Source organism: Pygocentrus nattereri, chromosome 11, assembly GCF_015220715.1.
Source record: "Pygocentrus nattereri isolate fPygNat1 chromosome 11, fPygNat1.pri, whole genome shotgun sequence".
Classification (NCBI taxonomy): Eukaryota; Metazoa; Chordata; class Actinopteri; order Characiformes; family Serrasalmidae; genus Pygocentrus; species Pygocentrus nattereri.
Genome location: NC_051221.1, coordinates 37,578,981 through 37,592,871, shown reverse-complemented (window position 1 = coordinate 37,592,871; position 13,891 = coordinate 37,578,981). Strand labels below are relative to the sequence as shown.

Genomic DNA, 13,891 nt, shown 5'->3' with positions numbered 1-13,891 from the left:
AATGACATTTTGGATGCTTAGTCAGCTATTTAGATGAGCCCATGGCTGTTGAGGGTAAGCACCACACCTGAGAAGCGTTAACTGGTCACAACATTTATTACGCTCTGGAAATTGTGTGCATGACTTGGATTTAGGCCTAATGAGTCAAGTAAAGTAACAATAATGGATGAACTGAAAGGGTTTGTATCAGAGTTGGTGTCACACAGAATAATTACATATATTACATATAACATATATAAAACATTCGAGGATGACTTAGTATTAAAATAAGCATTCATTTGTTTGGTTTTCTTGGTGGACCATTACAACATGACAATTAGAGTGTTTGTGCTTGGTTGGCAGGCAGTAATGCACATGCCCTCCAGGTGGCAATATTGCTATAGGATTTGTGGCAGAGGGGCTTTTCCCAAAGTGTTGTGCAAGAGAGAGTGAGACAGAGAAAGTGTATGTGTGTATGACCTTACAGTGGTTTGTCTCTACTATGCTGACATTGCACTCATCGAGTACAACATTGTACATTCACCATTGTACTCACAGTGGCTTCTGATTTACAGAATTAGTGCAATTATACCGTTGAGATGCAACACTTTTGTGTTTGTCCTGTAGCCATTCACTCATAAACAGTCTGTAAACAAACTTTTTCATTGTTGTCATTTCTCATGTGATTATGATACTGTGAAATGACTCAATAGGTTTTCTTCTGTAGCATTTAGTCCCAAGAAAATATATCATTATCACAGAATGAAATGTATCCCATTAGACACATTGTGTACTGACCTATAAGTGCTCTATATACAGCTCCACAGCTGCTCCAGGATTAGCTCAGCAAGCGTGGTGGACATTCAGGTTTACTGCACAATTTTGTACCCAGACTTGCCTATTTCAGATTTTGTGCTCATTTGTGAATTCTTCACTGATGGATATTAGTGCCCACTTGGTTCTTCACCTATTTTCTTTCTGTCTCTTGGCTAAAGGGTTCCCCTACACATCTTTTTGATATCTAAAATTAAGAGCTGGGAGTGGCTTTTCCATTCCCATCTTTATAGAGGCAAGGCTCTCTATTTATACACCCATTGTCCATACCTTCCACATTAGGTCACAGAAGTCCAGAACTGCCCCTGTTCCACAAGAAAATGAGTCTTTATGGGTCTGAATGATGGTTTAAAATGACTGTAATGCTGCATTAGGGCAGGCATCGCTTCTTTTTCACTCATGTGTGTGGTGAAAAATGTGTGCCTACGTGAATGAGGACATGCTCATACATGCAAGCAGATGGCACTGTGCTGGCCTGTTCCATTCTTTCTCAGCCCTATGCGGGTGACCTCATCGCTAAACCCCCAGTGAGATGTGAACCCATGCCGAGCCCAGGCCATCCCAAATGGTTTTGTTTGCTCTTTGTAGCAGGCCCACATGATACTGCCCATAAGCCCAGCATTTACCACTGGAGCCCACTCAGGGTTATAAATGGGCCAACTAACAGAAGTGCCTGTCACCAATAAAGGCCACATACTTTAAACTCGTCCAGCCACCCAACACTGCAGCAGCAGACCACTCAGCACTGGTCTGTGAGCAATTCATGTGTCAACTCAGTAAAACATCCCCTTGTCAATAAGGCTGTATCTCATAATGCAGCAAGTGAGCCAATTGAGATAACTAGTGTGCCATTTATTGGCTTTACTGTCCTCATTCCAATCTGCCATGCTTTATATAGCATACTTTTTTGTCTAATACAAAGTTGTTGTTCTGGGAAGAATGACAGTTTACATTTGGCGTATGTTCCTATTTTGCTCCCATATGACTTAAAGTGAAGACTTTAATTGCGGAGTGGAACTGTCCTGAATGTGAATATGACACATCAGTTATCCACAGAAGAGAAGAGATTACATCAATACGCCATCACACATTCTGAGATGCCTAAGACTTTTCCAAAAGATGATCATGCAGACCACCTTCAGTTTTCTCAGCAAATAAAAATGGCAACAGATCTTCTTTAAGTATTGTTTGAATTGCGTTTAATCACTTCACATTATAAGGTCTGTCTTTTGTTTTGTTTAAATTTGCCTCGAAGACCATTTTCTTCCATGGAATTAGGTCCTCTAATAAATGCCGAGCCTTACGCATGTAGCAGTGAGTAATGTGGTTGCGCATTACGGGTTTTTTGGCTGTCACCGAAAAGTCGTACGGTAGCTATTAAAAAGATATTTGCGGACAAAATCCTCTACCCTTCACAGCTTAAAGCCTTGCTGAGTGAATCCTCACTCTCTATGGCTATGAGAAACCGAGGCCAGTTTATCGTAGGAGCGTGTGTTAACAGCTTAATTAGGGTCTCTGCAACATCAACCATCAAAAACTCTTTCCATGTGAGATATCTCAAATGTCAAGGTTTATCATGACTTTCTATGTATAGACTGTAAAAACATCGCTCAGGCATCTCATCAGAATTTACTGCCAGAATTGTTTAGTTAACTACTCTTGGTTTACATCCAGCCAGGATTAACTTGATCTCTGCCTCTTGGCAGAAAGGTAGAGAAAAGCTTTCCTTTTTCGCTCACTGTGCGCTAAAAACACCCAGATCCCTTCTAGTGAAATGACAGAGCTTCAACTCTGGGAATCCTACAGAATGGCCACACCCAGTAATATTGGGAGAGTGTCATTTGTGTTCTAAGCATACACCCTTAAAAGTGATTCTTTAAGGGTCAAATTGTCCTGCTCTGTGATGGAAAACCTGTCATACATGGTTCTTTTTAAAATGGTTCTACAGAGCACCAATAAGGGTTCTGCTATTCTTACTGTTCTAAGTCATAGAACAGTGTTTTTGGTAGCACATAGGATAAGATCAAAAAACGGTTCTGCTACTGTTACAAATTATAGAACCTTTTTTACTAAGCGTGCATCTCAGTATGTGTGTAGACTAATAAGAGTCTTCTATGGAGAATCCATGCTGGGATTAGGTGAAGCACATCATGGAGATGTCAGAGATGTTCAGCTACACCTGAAAACTTTCCTCCTTTCCGTCACCTTTGCAGTGCTTAATACGTCTGAGCCATCTTCATAAAAAGAACTATCAAGGCTTTTCCACTGTTACAAAAACAGTGTTCTTCCCCCTTTTTGAAGGTGTACAGGCCTGTGGATAGTTCATCTCTGTTCAGTATGGTACACTGAATTGAAGCCCCTCCTCTGCCATGCCTCTGTCCTCGTCTGGCTGTCCCTCAACAGCAGAATGGAGGAGACAGGATAGAGAGCCACCTCTAATCCCTTGTACTGTGTGGGGGGAGAGTGGGGGCACAGGGATGCTTTTGAGCTCCGTGGAGGAGTGGCCCAGATCAGTGGTATATAAACCCTCTAAGTTCATCTTCTCCAGGTCTGTCACTTTGTCCGTCACTGTCCCCTTACCAAGGGACTGTCATAGACAGGCTGTCTCATCTCACCTCATCGTCATTAGCTCCGCTATCCCTTGAAGAGTTCTTCTTGTCTATTCCTCCTTCCAATCCACAGGCTGAAGAACCAGAGCACCATCTCCAATCCCGCACGCTAATTCAGGGCAGAGGGCCCCAATTTGTGCCTGTACCCCTCATCTGGTGACACTTCTAGTGGAGCACAGCTCAAGATGCCTGAGCCCACAAAGAAAGGTATGAGTGGTGCACTTTACATGCCACAGCTCTGAAACACAATTAAACTGTGTTTTTTTTAAGAAATAAAGGGTTTTTATGAAGAAACTGAAGGCGTAGTATAACTGCCTGTTTTCTGTCTTTGACATTTCATATGATTTGCTAATGTGATCAACTACTTCTCTGTCAATAAAAAAACAATCAGTGATGCTAAGACTACAAATGAATGATGCTAAGTCTGTAATTGCCATATATAATGACTATATAGTGCCATTGTTTCTGTTTCTAGAGCTCTTTATACGTTTTTCTTTACTGTGAAATTGTTTGCAGCAGTCCTCTGGAAATCATATGGAAAAAGTGATCTTAATGCCATTCAAAGCTTTGAGATCAACACTTTGGAATTCAGAAAGTGACTTTGGCATGGGTATTGTATTACTCAGAGCTGGCCCATTGGGGGGGAGAGACGAGACAAGAGATCCACAGAGAGCTTTATAAAAAGCTGCTATTGTTGTGGGTGCTGGCTTGATGGATAGAGTGCAGTCAAGGTGATTAGAAGCATGGAGGCAGGAAAGCCATGCATGCCACCAGAGGAAGGAATGGTGCTGAGTCCTGGGCCTGTGAGAGGAGGGATGGTATCCAGGTTTGCTGGGCAACCTGGGCAATCTGTGATAGATGATGCAATGCTGCCCCTGGCAGGGGACTGAAGGGCTCAGAGTGTGCATGGGATGCGATGGATATGTCAAGGGAGATGATGTGGAGGTCAAAAGAGATCATCTGCTGATGGCTGATAGATGGAGTAACAGGACACACCATTGTAGGCTTATGTGGAGGAATATGAGGAGAGCTGCCCTGCTCACTGATAGCTCTTGTACGGCAGTGGTTCCCTGGAATCCTTAATCTTCATTATGCCTGCTCTGCACATTTTAGATCTAGTTTTCACTTCAAGTCAGAAAGGTTTTAGGTTAAAGGTTAATGAGCTGATGGATTGGGGTCTGTCTTCACAAAGCTTCTTAGAGTTGGGATTTATGGGAGTTGTGGTTGGGATAGTGTAGTGGTTAACACCTCTGCCTTCTACACTGTAGACTGGGGTTCAATCCCCACCTGGGTAAGCACCCTACACTATACCAATAAGTGTCCTTGGGCAAGACTCCTAACACTGCCTTGGCCTACCTGTGTAAAATGATCAAATTGTAAGTCGCTCTGGATAAGAGCCTCAGCCAAATGCTGTAAATGTAGAGTAGGAGCACTGATTTAAGATCAGATTCCTCTCTGATCATCACTCCTAATCTGATATGCGTCGAGAGTACAGGCCCAGGTGTGTTAGAGAAGGAAAAATACCAATATGCTATTATCAGTGCCCTTATTTATATTATATATATTCAATCTTGTTGGATTCATGAGTGTATCTGGTCTAAACAGTTTCATTTACAATCAGGTTGTCTCCCTCCAGCAAGTGTTTATGCACTGTCCTTCTGTTCATGATATTTTCCAGTGGAGGTGGCAAAGCAAGAGTGCACTCCATCTCTAAACAATGGGGATTACATGGTGGTATGAGGGGGATTTGCAGGACTGCATGGCAGTCAGTTATTTTAATGATACTCACAAACATGGCCCAAACCAGCGGCGATTCCAATGTCCATTTCGGTACATTTGGCGGACAAGTCACAGACTCGGGGTAGCAGTCTGTGATGGATAGCACAGCTGGCATGCAGAATGTACCAGAACTGATGCTTTTCTAATGCATGAAAAAAAGTATTACACTGGGCAAGCAAGTCGCAACACTCATGGATAAGGCTAAAGTGCCATTACGTGCTCAGAGGACAAGTAACACTATGATTGGAAGTATAATTTACTGCATTTCAATGACAAGGAGGCATGCTATTATTACTGTGCAGTTTTCTAGCTTTCTTAATCATGAACTGCTCAAGACCTGGATGCCTTTTCTCAAAGCTATCTAGTCTAAACAGCTTTGGTGGATAGTAAGAGAGAGTCTTGGCTGTGGCTGTTTGAGAAAATCTTGCATTTTCATAAAAGCAAGGGACAGGTGAAGGATAGGAGGTTTAGGCTGGTTTAGCTTTAGAGGCCAGGCTTTAAAAGGCAAGATGATGAGATGAGTTGAGCATCAGGCCCTTGGGAACTGGATGCTTGGACCCGGGAATAGTTCAGAATGAGCAGACTTTTAATCCCTCTCTCTCTCTCTCTCTCTCTCTCTCTCTCTCTCTCTCTCTCTCTCTCTCTCTCTCTCTCTCTCTCTCTCTCTCTCTCTCTCACTCAAACATCCAATTTGTTCACTGTTCTTTTGCTCTCCTCCAGTTACTCTAAGAATTTTGCACTCTTATTTGTTTGAACTTTGAATCCAGTGGTGTTCCAGTAAGGGAGAAATATTCCATGCCAGTATCAGTGATATACAACTGACTACAAGCCAAAGATGTCAGTCAAAACAGTGAAACAAGCACGTATGCATAGTCTTTAGTGAAAGTCATGTGTATGGACACTCACCTATGGCAGCACCTCTCCTTGTGAGCATCGTCTAACCTCTGAGACCCCACTCTCCCTGCTGGGGTCAGAGATTAGGGAAAGCCCACGTCTACACCTTTCTCTATTTACAGTCAACTATCACTCTCACTCCCTCTCCTGTCACAGACAGCATCCTCCTCTCATGCCATTCTCTTGCTCTTCATAAATCAATCCAAACACAAACAACACTTCAACACTTCTGTCTCCCTCCCCTGCCTGGCTTCTTCTAATCCTCTTTGTCTTGCAGATCTTGGGGCTTCCTAGTTTCTTCACTAAATAAAAATTTTTAAATAAAACTTAGCTTTTCTACATGAAATCTTCCTTCAAAGTTTTCTTGACTTCTTCCATAATGCCATCTCTCAGAAAAACAACAAACAATTGTTTAAATAAGAACTAACTGGCTTCCCACTATCAAAGGCTAGCTATGATTCATTAGGCTGACATGGAATGACAATAGCATGTGGCTGAAAACGTTCTTTATTAAGTGGGGTCTGCATTAAAAGGTCTATATTAAGCTGGCGAGGCATGGACAGCAGTTTGGCTTGACATGGAGTCAATAAGAGCCTGTCTGTCCTCACAGCAGTGGCAGTGACAGCTGAACATACCTGTGGGCTGCCCTGCTCCACGGGGATGTAAAACAATACTTTTCTCTACTCGCATTATTGCTGTGAAGGGATAGAGGAAGCCTGGGCATCACTCCACCGCAGAGTTCTCTGCACTGACAACAACATAAATGGCTCTTTGATGGTGGAAGGATCCATATCACAACAAGTTCTCAGATGTAGATTGCAGGGGGATGAGTCGTGCTTTGCTGGCCTTACATAGGGCCTTGAAAAGAAGGTAGGGTTAGGGGTACTAAGCATAGCTGTAGTGCTGGTCTGTGGCAACCATCTCATTCAAAGCAGCTCATTGAATAGGCTAAATTTCTGCACAGTGTGGTAGAGCAATTGTCCGAAAATACCCCCGCCCTTTGAATTGTTGTGTGTTTCTAGGTCTAACACACACGCAGGAACTTAGTTGTAACTTATTACAAGCCAAACATTTCACAATACTAATTGGAATATAGGTTGATTTGATTTTTAGTACCAAAAACAATTTCAAAAGGAGTATCAGCCTTCCAAAACTTAAACCAGAGAAGGGTCTGCAGAGATGAAGCATGCCATGATAGGGAGTGATAGATAGATGTTCAGTGGCAGATGAGAGACTTGAAAGCTGAGAGAAGTCAAAAATATCTGATGACTAAAGGAGAAGGGAAGCACAGGTGTCTCTTCTGGCTCTCTCTCAGCAGTAGCTTTCACATGGTCTTTGAGGCGAGGGGACAAAAATGGAACAGTCAGGCTCTGTATTCCTTCAGGCAATTGATAAAGGGGCTGCCATGCTTGGCGCTTTCCTTGCCTGGCGTTTTTCCAGAATTCACAGGAGACTGGGCCAGAGAGTGGGCGAAGGGAACAGGATGCATATGATGTTGGACAACACCATGTAATATGTGTTTCACACATCCGTAACGTGTGTTTCACGCGTAAACAAGCACCTATGCACCCAGGGTTACATCATCTCAGCTGCCTAAAGTGGTGAAGTGATTAATGGAGTAATATGGAATGTTTTACCACATGACTTTGAATAGAGAAGAACCAAATAGCACTAGGCCTGTCACAACGATGGCCTTTCACGATATGTTCAATTTCTGGTTAATTCTATTGTAATCCATTTCTAATTTATCATAACTAAAACCAGAATGTGAATTGGTGTATGATTTCATCCACTGGGTTGAAGCAAAAGCATGTAAATAAAAGACAGCGGAAAACATTTATTTTGAGACACATCATGCGCATTGCACTCTAAATTGTAAATGTTCGCTTGAGTTTACTTGAAAAATCTATACATTTATTTTAACTGTGTAATTGTTGAACTGTTAATTGCAAAGTAAGGTACATCAATTCTGAAGTTCAGGTTCAAAAGTTAATATATCACAGTAATATTTGCTAGAAATCTGTTAATATATCCAGTACAGTAACATTTCTTGCATGAAAATTATCTGATAAAATTACCTGTAAAATATCAGTGTATTCAAAATTGTTTCAACTCTTAAATGGCCAGGGTTCACCAGCAGGCCCAAAGATTTATTGGGCACTTTTATAACCTGAGAATAGCTCAAGTCCCTGTAGTTTCTGAATAATAAGCATATAATAAGCCTGGGATTTTTTTTTTGTTGTTTTTTTTTTTAGCCTGGGATTTTTAAAGGGTTTAGTAATACATATTGAATTCTTGATGTGTTGGAGCCACTTCATATATGACCCCAATAATATGTAAGTCTTAATATATAATAAGGCTGGATTTCCAAGGGGTTAAACACTTTGCAGGAAAGTAAACACTATTATTATGTACAATGCACAAAAACATCAAAAGTTCCAACTTCTATGGGTCTAAATGTGTTATGACATGCTTAGACAACAACAGGGAGTAATGCTTGCTGGTTACACTTGATAGTGAGATAGCTGACAGCTTGGAACCAATATAGCTAATCAGCCATTCAGGCCACTTTAGGCTTTTATGTTAGTGGTTACATTCAATGAACAAAAAATTAAAAAAATGAAAATTCCAGTTGTGTTCAGAAGCAAATGTCTCTTGTGAAACAGTGCTGAAGTGAAGTTTCATGAGCGTTTAAAAATCCATGCATATTAACTGTGAGAGCCTCACTACGCCATCCGTTGCCTCCAAAAGTGAACACAATACATGTCGTGACCTCCGAATGCATAAGACCGTCATGTTGCTTGATAAAGTTATCTTTCCAAAACTTGATTATGTGAGTCTGTTGTTAGTAACTGGTTTTCTTGTGTGAAGCTCTTCTGGAGGGTTTACTGTAATGTGTGAAGACCCAATCACAGTTATAAAACCATGGATTTATAGGTGAGAAGATCAGGCGTCTTTGTCCTCGGTAGGAAGAGTCAGGTGCTCTCTCACGTGTCCATGCTCTGCTAACTTAAAATAACACAGCCAGTTTAATTTAAACCCTCCCGGCTTGACCATACGAAAGCTGTATGGGCTCATTGATCCAGTAGGGCCAATGCCTAAGTCCCCTAATCGGTTTGAGGTTGTGTGGAGTCCTTTCATCTCAGCACTCTCTGCATGCTTCGGTATAATATTGTGTCAACAAGGCCCTCTGTAGGCAATTAAGATTTATTGGGTGTCTAGACATATGCACCAACATAGACCAATTTGGCAGTGGAGAGCAATGAATTAATGCTTTAAAAGATGAAGTGGTGTTTCAAAAATGATGCTGTCCTGATGAAACGACTGAGGAGAAACCAATGAAGTGCTAAATGGAGGGTTAATGTTCTTTTAGTTTTGAATTTTGAAATGCCTTTTACTTTAAAAGTTACTTTAAATGACTGGACTAGATAAGAACCATTCATTCAAACAAACTCGGTCCTACATTTGTAGTTAGGCATGTAGTTATAGGTGTATAATAATGTGAGGTTATGCTATTTAACTGTGATCCTTAAACTAGCCACTGAAGTTACTATACAATGATATGATAGTACAATATCCCAAGGTCCCAAGAGCTTATATAGCCTTAAATGCTATTTTGGAGGCATCAGTTATGCAAAATTAACATTCACAAGAGCTCAACTTCTGAACAGATGTCATGGATCACGCTTACGTGTTCATGATTGTGTGCTCAGTTCACTATCAGTTACTGAATTTTGCTGTGGTCCACTTTCAGAAGAAAATTAGGATAAAAATACAAAAATGCCTGGAGCTCAATGTTGCATAGTATCTTAATTAAGTCAGCTTTGAACAACCTGCACCTTCAACTAAAAGTAGGCCAGTGGTTCCAGAAATATAGGGTGAAAAACTGAGGTAATTCTTCTGACACTGTAATATATCAGGATGTAGAGAAAAGAAAGTATTGTTTTTTTCTGTAATTAATATTCTTGATTTTGTTGATTAGTCATTGCAGCCCTTAAATTCAATGTAATTCATCATTCTTTCTAAATAGGCTACATATTAAAGATGAACTGCACTGTAGAAGTCAGTCACCAATCTAATCCTAATGATTTCTCTCTTTCTGTTTCTACAGAGGATGGTCAACCTGAAGGTGAGTAATAAAACAGTTTCTACACATGCCTTTATTTACCTGATGTAGGAAGTGGGTGTAAGCATGTGAATGAAGGATAGGGGTAAAAAGTAAGCTGGGAATGAAGGAGTGCTCCCCTGAGAAGATTTATATTGCATCGAATATCAATTTCAGTGCAAACCAAAGATTAGTAAACAAAAAAATCCTTGGCTGAAACCAAAGCTAAAGTTCATTATTCAATAAGCTCAAAACTACAATTGGATTATTTCATTAACTTTTTTGCACTGTTTCATAAATGAGTTATAACATAAAAAGAAATGTTTTTGAATGAAAGTTCACTGAAAAGCTACAAGGTAATAAAAACAATAGAACATTATTTTGAGATGCAGCGATCAAGGCCAAGAGCTAGCTTACAGGGTTCTAGTTTTTGACTCCAGTAGTACTTGAACACATTTTAGAATAAATCAGCGATGATTATTATAGGGCCGGTATCTTTGCAGCATGTCTAGTTCTCATTACCACTGAGAGTCAAAGTAACATGGACTTCTTTCTTTATGGTGCCACAAATCCTTCTACACTTGCTGTTGTTCTTTTTTGTTCTGTTAAACAACTACGTGTATCATATGAATACTACAAAGTGCCTTTTTAAAGTAAATGACGTATTGGCCATAAAATGCTAAAAAAAAATTTGAATCAGTAAGTGACATTGTTCACTTTGTTGTCTTTGTAGCACTAAGAAAAATCAACATTTTTGGCTTATTTATTCTTTCACTGAAACCTGAAGTGTCATGTTGACCTTTTTCAGCAGAAAAATTGTGACGGCCTAAATTTTTCTGCATCCACTGCAATAACAGGTATTATTGGGCCACTTTTCTGCTGATATCAATAAACATGACCCTAGATTCGTATACCATTCGGATATCAACACATCGTTCCCTTTTCACGGTGGACGCCTGGGCTCTAGTTCTACTTCTAAACAAGTCGTAGACAACGTATGAATGTGAATATATGAGAAAATCTCAAAGTGTCCATATAAACTTACAGCCGTTACCGAGTAGGTTGTAGTGTAAATGTGCAAACATGGTCACTACAGTGGTGCTCAGGCCAGCCATGAGAATAAATGTGCCAAGTTGTCTCTGTGATGGAGTCTCACTGCTGTTCTGAGGTCAGTGATGAAGGCCAGAAGCACTGCATTCCAGTAACCCACCACCTGATTTTGGGTTGTTGATTCAGTTGCCACTCTGATCCCATGTGACCAAGCTGTTGGCATTTGAAGGCCCACCCTATCACCATTTCAGATGGTGTTTATCTTCTGCTGCTGAGCAGCAGCTAGTTAGTGATTTTGTAGTTGGGAGCAGAACATGCTCTGACTCAACCTTCAGTTCATCAATTTGAGAGTTGAGCCATTCATACCCAGATTGAGATGCCACTTTTATGATGCTCAGATTCACAATGATGAGACTGGATAGTTCAGAGACACTAGAGGTGGGGCAATGTGACGCTATTCTATAGGCATTGTGATAAATCATGATAAACGATATGTTGCTCTGAACATACTGTGTTTAATTCAGTACTTAAAGAACACTGGCCAACTGCATGTTTCATTAGAAAGGGAGCATATTTAGTTACTGGACTGGACAGCGGAACCATTGTAACCATAGCTGTTTCTAAATGTGGCACCACTAGTTCATTGTGTATGTGTGAGAATACTGTGATACATATTGTGCATCATAAAAACGTTGTGTTACATCACCCACCCCTAGATAACACTATGAAGGTGTGTTTTAAAGAAACTTGCGTGTTTATACAGTTACGTTACAATAGCCGTTTGTCAGACAGATATCCATTGACCTCAGTGACCTTTCCCCAAGTGATCCTTTTCCATGATCTTATGCTAAAGTCATATCAGCTCCATTCTTCAGACATCCAAACTTTTTCTCCTGCTCTACTTCCAAAGGGAGAAAAAGGTTTTGGTAATGTGGATATCACCTTCACTTTTGACATTACTTCTAATTCCTCTCCTTTACTGATGCTGTGTAGGTGTTTGTATGTATTTTATCCTGAATGCTGATGTGTCTACATATGTATGTGTAATACACTAAGTCCTGTACTGATGTACATTATACGTGTCAGTATGTCTATAGTAAGTCCTCTGCGTGGATGTTATTGAGTGGGTCTGTGTGTGAGGTGTTTGCCTGTATGCTGATGCTTCATGCTGTAAAAGTGGCGCTTGCATTCCCGCTGTGTTTGTCACACACTCAGAGAATGTTGCACCAGGCACTGGGGAGGCCCTGCCCCCAGCTGAGATTTCTCTTGAGGTGTCTCCACCAGGTAGGTCTCCCCCCTTCCCTCTCTTTTCTTTCTTCCTTTCCACCTCTTTCTAGCTCACTTTAATGTTCACCCGCACCACTTCTTCTTCACGCGTGCAAGGTTTACTTGGTTTCCACCTTGTTTTTTCACAAACTTTTGATCACTGCGTGTTAAACCAGACTGACCGCAGAGGTACAGGCATATAAGCTCATACGCACACCTCCAAACACGTGCACACACATACACAAAGGCTTTACACTCTGCTGGCCCTAATATTCACTTGAGCACATCACATGCTTGCTTTTGCTTCATGGATGGCAAGCTCTCCTTACTTCTGCTTGCTCTGACCGTCTTGGACACAGCGGCAATACATACGCAATGAGAGGAGAATGAGGAATTGCCCCATGTAAAGGTATAGTATGGACCAGTAAGCACAATATTTCTAAACTCAGACAAATAGTATTAAATAATTGGTGAATGTTTGTGGTAATCATACCACAGTCGTCATTTTATTAACTATAAAACTTCAGCATTAATGCACACAACTGGATGCTTTCTGAGTTTGTGTTATTTTGCTTACTTGTGACTGGAATGAGTCATAGATGAACCATGGCTAGATTTACAGTGATAAAAGTTGAAGCACATGCCTGCTTGCAACTTCACTATGCTGCAGTCTTACCATCGCAGTAGAGGCCTGCCAGATTCACCTGATGAATGATGGTGGCAGCATGGTGAAATCTGCCTTGTTTCACGGCAAAAGAGTTTCTACTTTGTGCAAGTGAGCCAGTGGGGAAAGTTTAATAAAATAATGGAAATGATTAATTCTATACATGACTGACAGTGAAGATTATAAGACTTTGAATTGGATAAAGTTAAATGGTTTAAACGAGGCCCAAAGTTTCAGTTATAAGGAGCTCTAAGGTTACTTGCCAACATAACTGGCTGGGTAGTAAGATTGCACCAGCTAGCTTTCCAGCTTCGGTGGAATATAAAACCTGTATTGAAATTGGAATTTAGTCTCATTTTAAGCATCTGTGTGACAGTTCATTAATACAGTTCTTCATTTCCATAACAGAGGTGACATAGAAAGGCCCACCAGTGGCAGACATGGATCCAGAATGTGGAAATGAAGTGCATGTGGATGCGCACTGTTAGTGTGGAGCTCGAAAAATAGAAAAGAACTGCAAAATATACAATATCAAAGGTCATCTCTTTTGTACCTTTGTATCCTTTGTACTTGTATCTAATATTTACCTTTATCTTGTACAAGTGTATAGTGTATAAGAGGGATGCACCAATTATACATTTGTATGGCTGATTCCAATTCCAGTTCCTATAGGATGATTGTTGGCTTTATTTTTAAGTCTCAGGACACAAG

General features: G+C 40.7%; 1 protein-coding gene across 8 annotated transcripts in view; it reads left to right on the top strand.

The window, feature by feature from the left end:
* Positions 1-3,375: 3,375 nt before the first annotated feature.
* mybpc1 (myosin binding protein C1) overlaps positions 3,376-13,891 on the top strand; it is a 41,212-nt gene continuing 30,696 nt past the window's right edge. For 6 of the 8 annotated variants that reach the window (XM_017716351.1, XM_017716349.1, XM_017716348.1 and 3 more), the window contains exons 1-3: positions 3,376-3,629; positions 10,207-10,224; positions 12,466-12,534. In XM_017716351.1, coding sequence (XP_017571840.1) covers positions 3,608-3,629; positions 10,207-10,224; positions 12,466-12,534 — 109 coding nt within the window. In that variant the 5' untranslated portion in view covers positions 3,376-3,607. The remainder of the gene's footprint in view (positions 3,630-10,206; positions 10,225-12,465; positions 12,535-13,891) is intronic. The other 2 variants (XM_017716352.1, XM_017716350.1) reach the window with 1 other exon arrangement.